Source organism: Aricia agestis, chromosome 18 (genome assembly GCF_905147365.1).
Source record: "Aricia agestis chromosome 18, ilAriAges1.1, whole genome shotgun sequence".
NCBI lineage: Eukaryota > Metazoa > Arthropoda > Insecta > Lepidoptera > Lycaenidae > Aricia > Aricia agestis.
Genome location: NC_056423.1, coordinates 12,939,478 through 12,950,737, shown reverse-complemented (window position 1 = coordinate 12,950,737; position 11,260 = coordinate 12,939,478). Strand labels below are relative to the sequence as shown.

At 35.2% G+C, this 11,260-nt stretch overlaps 2 protein-coding genes across 2 annotated transcripts; both read left to right on the top strand.

Moving 5' to 3' along the window:
* LOC121736253 lies at positions 1–860 on the top strand. The gene is made up of 3 exons (XM_042127336.1): positions 1–285; positions 496–793; positions 847–860. Exons 1-3 carry the CDS (start codon positions 172–174, stop codon positions 858–860), a joined length of 426 nt encoding a protein of 141 aa, XP_041983270.1. The 5' UTR covers positions 1–171.
* An 8,158-nt stretch (positions 861–9,018) lies between these two features.
* Positions 9,019–10,455, top strand: LOC121736251. The gene is made up of 2 exons (XM_042127335.1): positions 9,019–9,312; positions 9,949–10,455. Exons 1-2 carry the CDS (start codon positions 9,154–9,156, stop codon positions 10,453–10,455), a joined length of 666 nt encoding a protein of 221 aa, XP_041983269.1. The 5' UTR covers positions 9,019–9,153.
* The last annotated feature ends 805 nt before the right edge of the window (positions 10,456–11,260 follow it).

Here is an 11,260-nt window from a genome sequence, read left to right as displayed (position 1 = left end):
AACAAGGTAAAAATCCTTAGAAGTGATAATGGCCTAGAGTTTGTAAACAATCATGTAAAGGAAACATTGAAAAGACGTGGAATTACACATCAGACTACAGTAGCATATACTCCAGAACAAAATGGAAAGGCAGAAAGAGAAAATAGAACATTAGTGGAAGCAGCTAGGACAATGATACATGACAAAAAATTGCCGAAGAAGCTATGGGCTGAAGCGATAAATACAGCGGTCTTCGTGTTGAACAGGACGGGAAAGAGTCATGAAGATGGGCGATCTCCATTTGAGGTATGGACTGGAAAAACATATAACATTAATGGATTAAGAGCCTTTGGTACAGAAGTATATGTACACATTCCAAAGGAAAAGAGGAGAAAATGGGATCCTAAAGGAGAGAAGGGATTAATGGTGGGGTATGACGAGGATGTGAAAGGATACCGTGTTTATTATCCTGAAAAGAATGTGGTAGAAACAAAACGGGACATTGTATTCATACAGCAGGAAGACGAGTTAAAACCTCAAGAGAAGACGAGTGAAAGTCAAGCTGTATTCTCATTAGACCTTGAAGACGAGCCCGTGCAAGAGAAAAGTCCTGAGACAGATATTGATGAGATACGAACCATTCACCCTAACGAAACCATTAACCCTAATGAAACTATTGACCCTAACGAAATAGAAACAACCCACACAAGTAGTTCAACTCTGGAAGATAACTCGGACAGTGACAGTGATTATTTGCCTTGCAGTGACGAAGAATGCCTCTTGAAAGATGTTATTCCACCTACAGCAGAGAGGAGTAAGCGTGAACGGAAACAAAATATACATTTCTACAAGTGTAATAATGTTCAGCTGGACCAAAGTGAGTGTGACCCTATTACATATAGTGATGCGATGAGCCGAAGTGATGCCGGTAAGTGGAATGCAGCTATTGCCAGGGAACTTAAAACTCTTAATGATAATAACACATGGGAATTTTGTGAATTGCCTGTAAACGCAAAGCCTATAAGTAGCAAATGGGTTTTCAAGATAAAAATTGTAAATAATTAGGGATATTTATGCTCCAGTTGCTAAGTTAGCAACATTTAGGTTATTTGTAACAATTGCAACTAAATATAACTTACCCATTTATTAAATGAATGTCACGGGGGCTTTTCTTTATGGTGATATAAAAGAAAATGTGTATGTAACTTTGCCAGAAGGGGCTTATTCAGGAGAAAATAATATTGTGAAGTTAAATAAATATCTGTATGGTTTAAAAAGTTCACATAAGTCCTGGAATATTAAATTTAATAATGTAATAACCCGAGAAGGTTTTATAAGGTCTAAATGTGATCCATGCTTGTATGCAAAGTATAGTGGTATTAATAAAATATTTGTGTTGATATATGTAGACGATTTGTTGATTTTTGGAACTAATGAAAATGAGGTCATTAACTTAAAAACGATATTAAAGAAAGAATTTCAAATTAAAGATTTAGGGTTAATTTCGGACTTTTTAGGAATAAGTGTGAAACAAAATTTAGAAAAGGGTATAACAACATTATCACAAAGAAATTACTTAGAAAATGTACTAAAACGATTTAATATGGAAAATTGTAAGCCCATGTTGACACCTTTGGATATCAACTTTAACACTAAGATATTTGATGAAAATGCTAAGTGTGATAAAGACATTGAAGAAAGTAGGCAAATTATTGGCTGCCTAATGTATGCCGTCTCAGGCACTAGGCCTGACCTGTGTTTTGCAGTCTCTTTACTCAGTAGATATCAGAAATATGCTAATAGTGCATTACTAAGTGCTCTTAAGAGAGTACTCCGCTATGTAAAGTATACTTTAAACTATAAAATAGTTTAAATGTGTAATGATAGTGCATTGCAGGGTTATTGTGATGCAGACTGGGGAGGTGATTCTAGCGATAGGAAGTCCACATCTGGCTATTTGTTTACTTATGCAAATTGTTTGATTATGTGGTGTTCAAAGAAGCAATCTTATGTAAGCTTGTCCTCTACTGAAGCAGAATATGTTTCTATTAGTATGGCCGCAAGCGAAGCATGCTGGCTTATAAATTTGTTACATGATCTGGATATTCAAAATATTAGCCCAGTTAAGTTGTACTGTGACAATCAGGCAGCTATTTTGAGTGCAAGTACAGACTCAGTTAAACGTCTTAAACATGTAGATATTAGATATCACTATGTTAAAGGTTTAATTAAGAATAATAAAATTGATATTCAGTACATAAGTACCAGGGAGCAACTGGCAGATATGCTTACAAAACCATTAAGTAAGGATTTATTAAATAAGTTCCTAGTACAGTGCAATGTTAAATTGTAAGCTAAAAGATAAACATGTTTTGGGTAGTAAAGGGTTTGTTAGTTATTAGATAATATAATTTGTATTAGTTTGTTTATATACGACATCGTAGGATGATTTGATAAATCGAATTTTCGCGAAAATTCTAGGGATTTCGCGAAAACACGGATTTATCAAATCATCCTACGACATGCATAAACATTGAGAAGGGGTGTTGTTGGCAACGTTTATACATAATATTAATATTAAGATTGCTGCAAAGTTAAAAAAAAAAAAAGTGTCACTTATTGTAAATGTCAAAGTTGTGTATCCGATGAGATTTAACTTCTTCTTCCTTCCGGTCTGTTCATAAAATGGTGGTGTGCGCTAAAACGTGGAATTGTAACAATCCTTATAAATAAAAGACTAGTGAGTTTTCTAAGTGCTGCTTTTCATTTATAATAACTTCAGATTCAAATAAAGGACGAATAGTCAGTAGGTTTTATTGCCTGCGGGATAATACAAAGTTCTCAAAATAAAAAACACTCCGGAATCCGTATCATGCCCGACTAACCTGTTCCATAGTCAGCAGGGGTGCTCATCAGGCAATAGGGATGATGACAAGGTCAAAGATTAGCGAATTTTGTTAATAAAATAAAGAAATCACGGTAAAAAATAAGTTTTCCCAAAATTTCAGCTTGATAGCATTTGTATTTTTTTTGTTATGCGCCTTTAAAGTTGGATATTCAAGTCGAATTTTTTTTCAATTAGATTTCTTAATATTTGTATACAATTCGATAACTTATGCAATCAAAAGCAACTTTTGTTATGGAACCACTTTCATAAACGCAATATTTAATATACCTGTCGAACAAAGTTGTCTCCCGATTCCCGATGCGTACAAACTACGAAAGACTGACGTCAGTCTTTCGTAGCACTTTGTATGGAGCGTTTCGGGCAGGTCTTTTTTATGAGATATTTGAATTGTCATATCTTGGTGAATTTTTAAGCTATCAGAGTCATTCTTTCAACGATGTTTCTATTTTTTAAGTGTCCTTCAATTACCGATAAGAAAAAAAAATAGTCATCATGCCTATTGCAGTAGCAGCAAGCCCGTTGGATCTTGTAGGAGCAAGATGATTGTCTTCTGTAGCGCGTGGTCCGCTCCGGAGCGTAGCTGAAGTACTCTTGAATTTTGGTGCACTTTGGTCGGCCCACCACACAAAAAATTCACAGCGATTATATTGAAAAACCAAAAGGGAAAGAAACTTGAAATTCCAGCTGGATTAAGCCTTTTCAAGGAAAAATTATCAGAACAAAATTTTCTCGTCAGCCGTCAAGCCCGGTCCGTGGCAAAAGCGGCCAGCAAACACTTGTCATCTGTCAAGTGTCAAAGATATGTATTCTTCGTCTTCTTCCGACAGTGGTGAATTGCCATATTATGTTAAAGGTTCATCCAACGGTTGATGAACAGAAACTCCCAAACTGAGCTACATCCCAACAGTGGAAATCAAACACAACACAAATCCAGAGTGTAATTTGAGAACTCATTATTTAATTATTAAGGAAATTAAGGAAATATAATATATTAAATTATAACAAAATTAAGTGAACAACCAATATGTTTTTTTCGTAACAACTCTGTTTAATACTGAAGTACCAATACCTTTTTACGATAGAACTGCAAACCTGCATTTAATGACCAGATATTAATTAATTCACCCGTTGTTAGTTTTAGAGATATACTAACAACGTGTATACTAACAAATTCAACTACAAATATTTTGAATCCTATGCCTGCTTCGTTGAATAATAATCATATCATATTAATCATAATGAGACTTTTTGTGCTGTCCATGATGATGACCACTGGACACGATCACCATCAAGTGCTCATACATTTTATAGTTTACCAAACAGTGATGATGAATATACCCTGCTACACCTAAAAATGCAAGAAACGTTTACGTCGCACATCTGAGTGGTCGGACGTCAAACAAAAATGCCTAAAAAATATTGGTAAGAAGAATGTAAAGTTATAAAAGAGGTAAAGTTATCGATGATAAAATCTTGGGAGCTCCGTGTCACTGTCGGTATTGCTGTTTTGAAAAAATATCTCACTTTCAAAGATATGATTGTTTTCAAAAGTTCTGGCGCTTAGGAAACCGAGTGGGATTTTTTGGTGAAATACTCAAAATATGATCTCTTTCTGCAGTCTGCATCGTGCCGACGCGAACACTACATTTTCACGGGACAACGTAGCGTCTATTATCGCGTTACTTTAGCTGTTGTAGACAGAAGCTTTTCGGGATTTGCTGCAGTCAGTTAAGGCAAACTCGACTTTTTTCGTTCTGCCGGTCGAAACAACACTGGCGTGCTGCACGGTTTTTTTCCGATCGAGCCAACAAATCAGTAGAAGCTTTCATCGACGCCGTAGAAGCCTGCTGTGAATGTGCGCAAGTTGCGGACTCAAACATCAAAAGAAGCCTTGCGTACCTACTAAAAAAAAAGACGCCGCCACATGGTAGCAAGGTATAAAGGACACATTGTCAACATAGCAAGTCAAAGAAAATTTTATTAGTGCTTACGGAGATCGTCGTTCACCTCACCGAATCAGTGTTGCCAGACGGCCAATTCGGTTTCTCCCCAAGTGTTCCCCGAAATCCCCCCAAAATTCGGGATTTCAAGAAAAATCCCCCCACAAATTATAAAAGAAAAATTTTGTTCATTATGAATGGGAATTTCACAAATGGATACGATGAATGTACACTATTTCTGCAATAGCGTCCAATCTTTATAGAATCAGCATCTTCGCGAGCTCCTTGATCATTTTTATGGTTCCGTAAGTCGTAACCAAAGGGTAAAAACGGGCCCATAGTACTTAGATTTCGCCGTCTGTTCCCAGATTTTTTCCTCCAACAATCCCCCCAAAAAATTGTTCCCCCCAATTTTCCCCCCATCACCTAAAAAAACCCCCAAATTTGGGGGGATTCCCCCCAATCTGGCATCACTGCACCGAATCTACCTTATTAGTTAATTAACTTAATTTTAATTTTTTTAATTAAGTTAATTAACTAATTTAATTACCTTATTAGGAATATTCGGTAGTCCTCAGCAAGCATATACAATGTGTCCTGGCACCGGTGTCCGATACTTTAATGTCATGATCTATGGCATATTTTATCGACAAATTGGCTCTCAAATTTTTTCTCTCTCTCACGGTTGTAAAATGGCAGCCATTTTAATTTTTCTCGGGCGTTCACACTTATCTGACCAGTAGGGTGATTCACTAAGCGTTTCCGCGCGGAATTTTTCCGATGTAGGAATCTATTTCACTTTCAAGCAAATGACAAGTGAATACTTTCCGATTTTGCTGTCATTTTGACAGTAGTGACATTTCTTTTGTATGAGTGAAATAGTTTCCGCCACGGATTCGAGAAGATCTCACCGCGGATGGGAGTTTGACAACCGACGTCGGAAAATTATCCGAGGATTAGAGCCGTTTTTACGGAATCTTCCCGGCACCTCCGAGACTCGTGAAATCTTTTCACTTCGAGAACCGAGTCATGGGCCATGGCGGATATTGTTAGATGGAATTATTTAAGTAATGATTAGAATAAAACAAAGCAATTATTAATACTTAGTCGTGTCTTTTATACCTTTTTACCATTTTGAATAAATAATTATTAGGTGTTAAATCTTTAGGAAGTGTTCATTGAACAATAAATATTTTTTATTTATAAATGCAGTAAGTATTTGTGTTAACTTAAAGGTTTAGAAATATAATCTTTTTTAAATTTTGTATTAAGTAATACTTGTGTAATATGTATATTATGTTAAAACATTATTGTGCTTTTACAATAATTTTAAATAGTTATTTATCTAAATATTATCATTATAATTCCAAGTTCATACTCACCACCCGGGAGCTTCCATAGTATCTAATATAAACTTATATTATATGAAATCAAATTTAAAACAAATATAAAATAGTAATAAGTTTGTTTTACACATAAATAAAAAGTATTCTCACACAACAAGATTTACCGATATAATATAATTGTAATATAATTATATATTACCTATAGGGGCCGTGCAGAAATTATAAAGGGTGTCGTAATTCGACAGCAGCGACATGTTGCGAGTAAAAGAAGTAACTTGTGAGACCCCGGCTAGTTTATAACTACATGTTTTTTATGTTTTAGACTATAAAATGATTCAAATTATTAAAGATGGATTTATACCCGTAAACAAAGTTCGAAAGCGTGAATAAAAATGTATAAAGCTTATGTAGTTAACTAAGAAAATATCTGAAAAAGTAATTAGTAGCATCCATCAGCATAGAAAGTAAAAACTTGATAAATATTGCAATAAAATAGTGAAGATGCAAAAAATACTTCTAATTACTGAAAATACTTGTGGAAAATAAAACAAGTTCACTAAAATAAATGCTTTTATTTCATCAACCTTCTGCGATTCGGTCGATTCCATCTTCACAACTTTTGTCTGTCACTATTTTAACTAATTTCAGTCTGGATCTCATCAGTGCAAACACCATTTATGTATTCTTTAAACAACACACAAAGACTGCACTATTAATCCTTTTCCTATTTGAAGAATCATCCTTTTGAGAACCAACACTTTGACAAGATGGTTCAAGTTCAACACTATCCTCAGTGTTGAATTCCTGGCAGGACTCCTCCAAATTATCCTTACTTTTGATGCAACTTGTTGCATTCTAGTTGATGTCTTTGAATGTTTATTGAAATTGGATGTTTACTGAAACGGTTATAGGTTAGGTTCTTATTGTGTTCATCAAAAAATAATTTATGGTTATAATCAACAAAATTCAGTGTTTTTACGAGTCTACACATAACATTCATGGAACTTTTTAAATAGGTACTTACGTATATGTTTTTACCGGCTTTTATCCATTTCTTTCGTTTTTCAATAACCCATGCCATGTGAATACTTTTGGCAGGAAAATAGTATAATTTTACATCGTTCGATTTGCCTTTATTTTTCTTGTATGTATTAGAACATCCGGGAATACAACAATTTCAAATACTCAAATTTCTCAAGATATATAGGTAATTTTCCGTAGCTCGAGTTGAGCTTGACAATAATAAATAATATCTTTGACAACACACAATTTTTTTTTTGCGCCCAAGACGCAGGCAAGTCACAACTTACAGATTTGACAGATTGTCATTGTCGTCACATAGACAATATTTTTTGTTTTAATTCCACTCAAAACGGCAGCCGGCAGCCGCGCTATTATCTTTGTAATTTGTACTTTTGTAGTTTGTACTGCGCGGTGCGCCATTCACTCAACTTAAGAGTTAAGCCCCAAGCGGCAGCCGGGTTACCGCGCTCTTTGTAACGTATTTCGCTGACTTACAGAGTACTTTTGTATTTAAAAGAAGTTTCATTAGGTAAGATCTTTGATGTATTGGCTACATTCTGAATAGTAAATAGTGTTTTGTATTAATTTTTTAATGAGTAGCAAATTTTTAATATTCAATGAAATACTCAAAATCATTCGTTGATTAAAACTCAGCTGAAATATATATTTTTTGTATGGTAAGACTAGTCTTAGTCTTAAAAATTTTGTTCATTAAATTAAGAGGTGCAGGAAAATTTGGAGACAATAATTATTTTCCCATCTTTGATCTTGATACTGACAGCGATGAAATAACCAAGGCTATATAATGTTATACCGTAGCACTTATTGCAAAAAAAAAAACTAATGTCAATAATTATTCTCTTTGGTTTCGGATTCATTCCGGCAACGGAAAGTTTGTGAATCGCTGTGATACTGACAGATGAAATCTTTTCACGTGAGATCTTTCCGACGATCGTAAATCGGGGGGCTGTACTTCTCATGTAAATATCCTATGAAAATAAAAAAGGTCTCATTAGATAGATAAACATATGGACTACGCTTACAGAGGCAATATGTTATAAATTTCGTGGAACCAAACATAGAAAAACCAAAGTTTAAGAAAAAAAATTGTGGATTTTTTAATTAGTGGCTTTTTGTGAAAAATTTAGCACATTAAACTGGTTCTTTTTTATTTTAAAAAAATAGAGGAGGTTTTCATCTTAAAAAAATTGTTTACTTCAATGCTCTAAGTCATATAGTTGAGAAGTTATAACGATTTTCCTATGAAGTTTAGGTCAGATTAGTATGAAGCCAGAGAAAAATTATTTTATTCAAAAGTTTGAACGTGAGAAGAGACGATCAATCTCCTGCTAAACATATAAAGTGTTACGACTCCTTGAACAATATTTAAATATTCAATTTTTTTATAAGCCACCTATCTCGGACATACATGTTATTTATCTGTCATCATCATGGTCAACATTTACTGGGGTTTGGGTAAAACTGGCTTGATTTTCAAAGTCAGCGGCCGCTTATGAAACTTACAATAGTTATAGTACACCACAAACCATAACTTTTTTATTAGTACAATATTTGCTTAAAGTGTATCGAAACTCAGATATTTGAAAAAATAGAATCCATTATATCCGTTATTTGTATTCGTCAAAAGTTGCATATTTCGAACTTATCCCACTAATTGATAACAATGGACGATTGAGGGTCAACTGTGGATCACTTAGACCAATCACAAAACGTCATTTGTTTACCTGCGTCCGGGCACAGGGGGGCGCGGGGAGCCGCATGCGACCGCTCAGCGGTCGGCGCTCGCTGCTCGCATATTTCTTTATCACTCACCATTTGGCTTGTGTTAAGTGTGTGCGTAAATCTGTTTCTTTGTTGTTTATTCTCAGTGACTTGACTTGGCTTGATTTCGGACTTTGATACTTCTTTAACGATCAGGCTTAGTTATTTGGATTTCATGATGGAAGACACAATTGATGTGCTGTGTGTTGCTTGCCGGCGCAGCTTACGTCGCATCGGTGGGAATCGTCGAAGATCTATAACGCTAACAGCAGACTTCATGGAGAGTCACCAGTATTTGATAGCATATTGCGTGGAAGTTATTAATATAAATCAGGTACGTATTTTGCAATTGTTTTATTATATAAATGTTCATAACTATTTCATACTTATGTACCCCAAAGAAGTATTTTATGCCTCTTTGTAACTTACAACTTCTTTGGCGAGTTACAAATAATTGTAACTCGTCAGTTTAGTATTAGTATTCCATTTTAGAAAGTACATAATTGCAATCATACTGTCAATTCAATATGTGCAATAACACACGCTTTGTTTTTTTTTTTTGGAACGTAATTCCTTTTCGCGCGTTGCGGGGGCTAGACTGAAAAAGTTGTAACGACACTTTTTTATTATTTATTCCTGGGCGTCAATTGTTGGCGTTTTTTTAAATATTTTTTTTAGTATTTATGTATACAGGTTTTTTGAACATAAGAAATAACTTCGTTCCATTAGGGTGTCCCTTGACACCTCTTAAGTTTTTTTTTATGTTTTATATTACTCATTGAAAATGAAACTACTTTTATGGATTTTATAGCGGTTTGTTATATTTTAAGTAGTTTATTCCGATGTTTCGGCTACTTTCCACTTCGCAGCTGCCATGGTAGTCGGAAGGACTGGTAGTTTTGCTCGGTCTCGAATAAGTCTAGGTATCCGATTTCACTGATGTTATAAAATATATTTTCTTTATTTTCAGTTTAATGGAGGCGAACGAATATGCCGACCATGTTTTCAACGTGCTCAGCGCTATGTTCCTCAACAACAACGTGCGCATACTATGGACGGTAATAACCAGCAACCGCAAATAATAGAAGAGAGACACGATGAACCAGTGCAAGAAGGTAACAATTCAGCATTAGCAGAACCCAGTATAATAAATCAAAACGTTCGAGATCAAGCGGTTCAAGTGAACAGAATGCAGGCAGTCGATTTACCTGGATATTTACGAGCACCATTTAATTCTCAATTGTGCATTTATGCTCATTGCAACAATAATAACCTTCAGAGAATTAATATTGCTCTTAGAACCACGATTCTCCAAGAAAAATCATTTTATATTCCTAGAGGATCACGTGTATGCGAAGAGCACTCCAACTCAGTATGGCAAGATATTGAAACGAATACACGCCATGTATTAAGCTCGTTCTCACCAACAATGATTAAAGATATGATGGACATTTTAAAAACCGCAAGCCTTTTCTAGACTTTGAACGGCTATCTTCAATCAATGACAGTGTATTTCATTATTACATTGGCTTTTCTAAGCAATGTTTCAACGAAATTCTCCAAAGTACACCAAGCATTGCACGGCGACATAAAAAAAGGCCGGAATGGCTCTTGCTACAGTCATTACGAAACTTCACACAGGTGAATCGAATGAAAGACTATCTACAGTTTTCAAAATATCAAGAAAAACATTGGAAAAGACTATGCGTCTAGTAAGACAAGACTTAATGGCAGAGTTCGTTCCCTTACATATGGGTTTTGGCCATATAACGCGAGAAGAAGTAATATCTCGGTGCCTATCCATTCCCAATGCTTTATACGGGAGCCCCGAATCCCCTTTATTCGACCGAAAAGCCATAATTATATTAGACGGCACGTATATTTATTTGCAAAAAAGCAGCAATTATTTTTTTCAGAGAAAATCTTATAGCCTTCATAAGTATAGACAATTGGTAAAACCTTTTTTAATAGTTTGCCCAGACGGTCACATAATTGATATATATGGCTTGTATGAAGCTACTAAATCTGATGCAAAGATTATGTCAGAAATGATGCGCAGAGAGAGTGATCCGTTCCATCAAACATTTCGTGAAGATGATGTCCTGATATTGGACAGAGGATTTCGAGATAGTGTCGCTGAAATAGAATCCCGTGGGTACCGTGCATATATGCCTGCCACAAAGGATGAAGCACAATATCAACTAACCACACTACAGGCAAATGAGTCAAGAAAAGTGTCGATGTGCCGTTGGGTTGTAGAGACAATAAACGGAAGATTAAAA

What these genes read in the sequence shown, in the direction of transcription:
- LOC121736251 (XM_042127335.1), top strand. Translation starts at nt 9,154, where the DNA reads ATGATGGAAGACACAATTGATGTGCTGTGTGTTGCTTGCCGGCGCAGC. An exon ending in AAGTTATTAATATAAATCAG is followed by an intron (nt 9,313 to 9,948) that starts GTACGTATTTTG and finishes CTTTATTTTCAG; the next exon opens with TTTAATGGAGGCGAACGAAT.
- LOC121736253 (XM_042127336.1), top strand. Translation starts at nt 172, where the DNA reads ATGATACATGACAAAAAATTGCCGAAGAAGCTATGGGCTGAAGCGATA. An exon ending in ATGGGCGATCTCCATTTGAG is followed by an intron (nt 286 to 495) that starts GTATGGACTGGA and finishes GTATTCATACAG; the next exon opens with CAGGAAGACGAGTTAAAACC.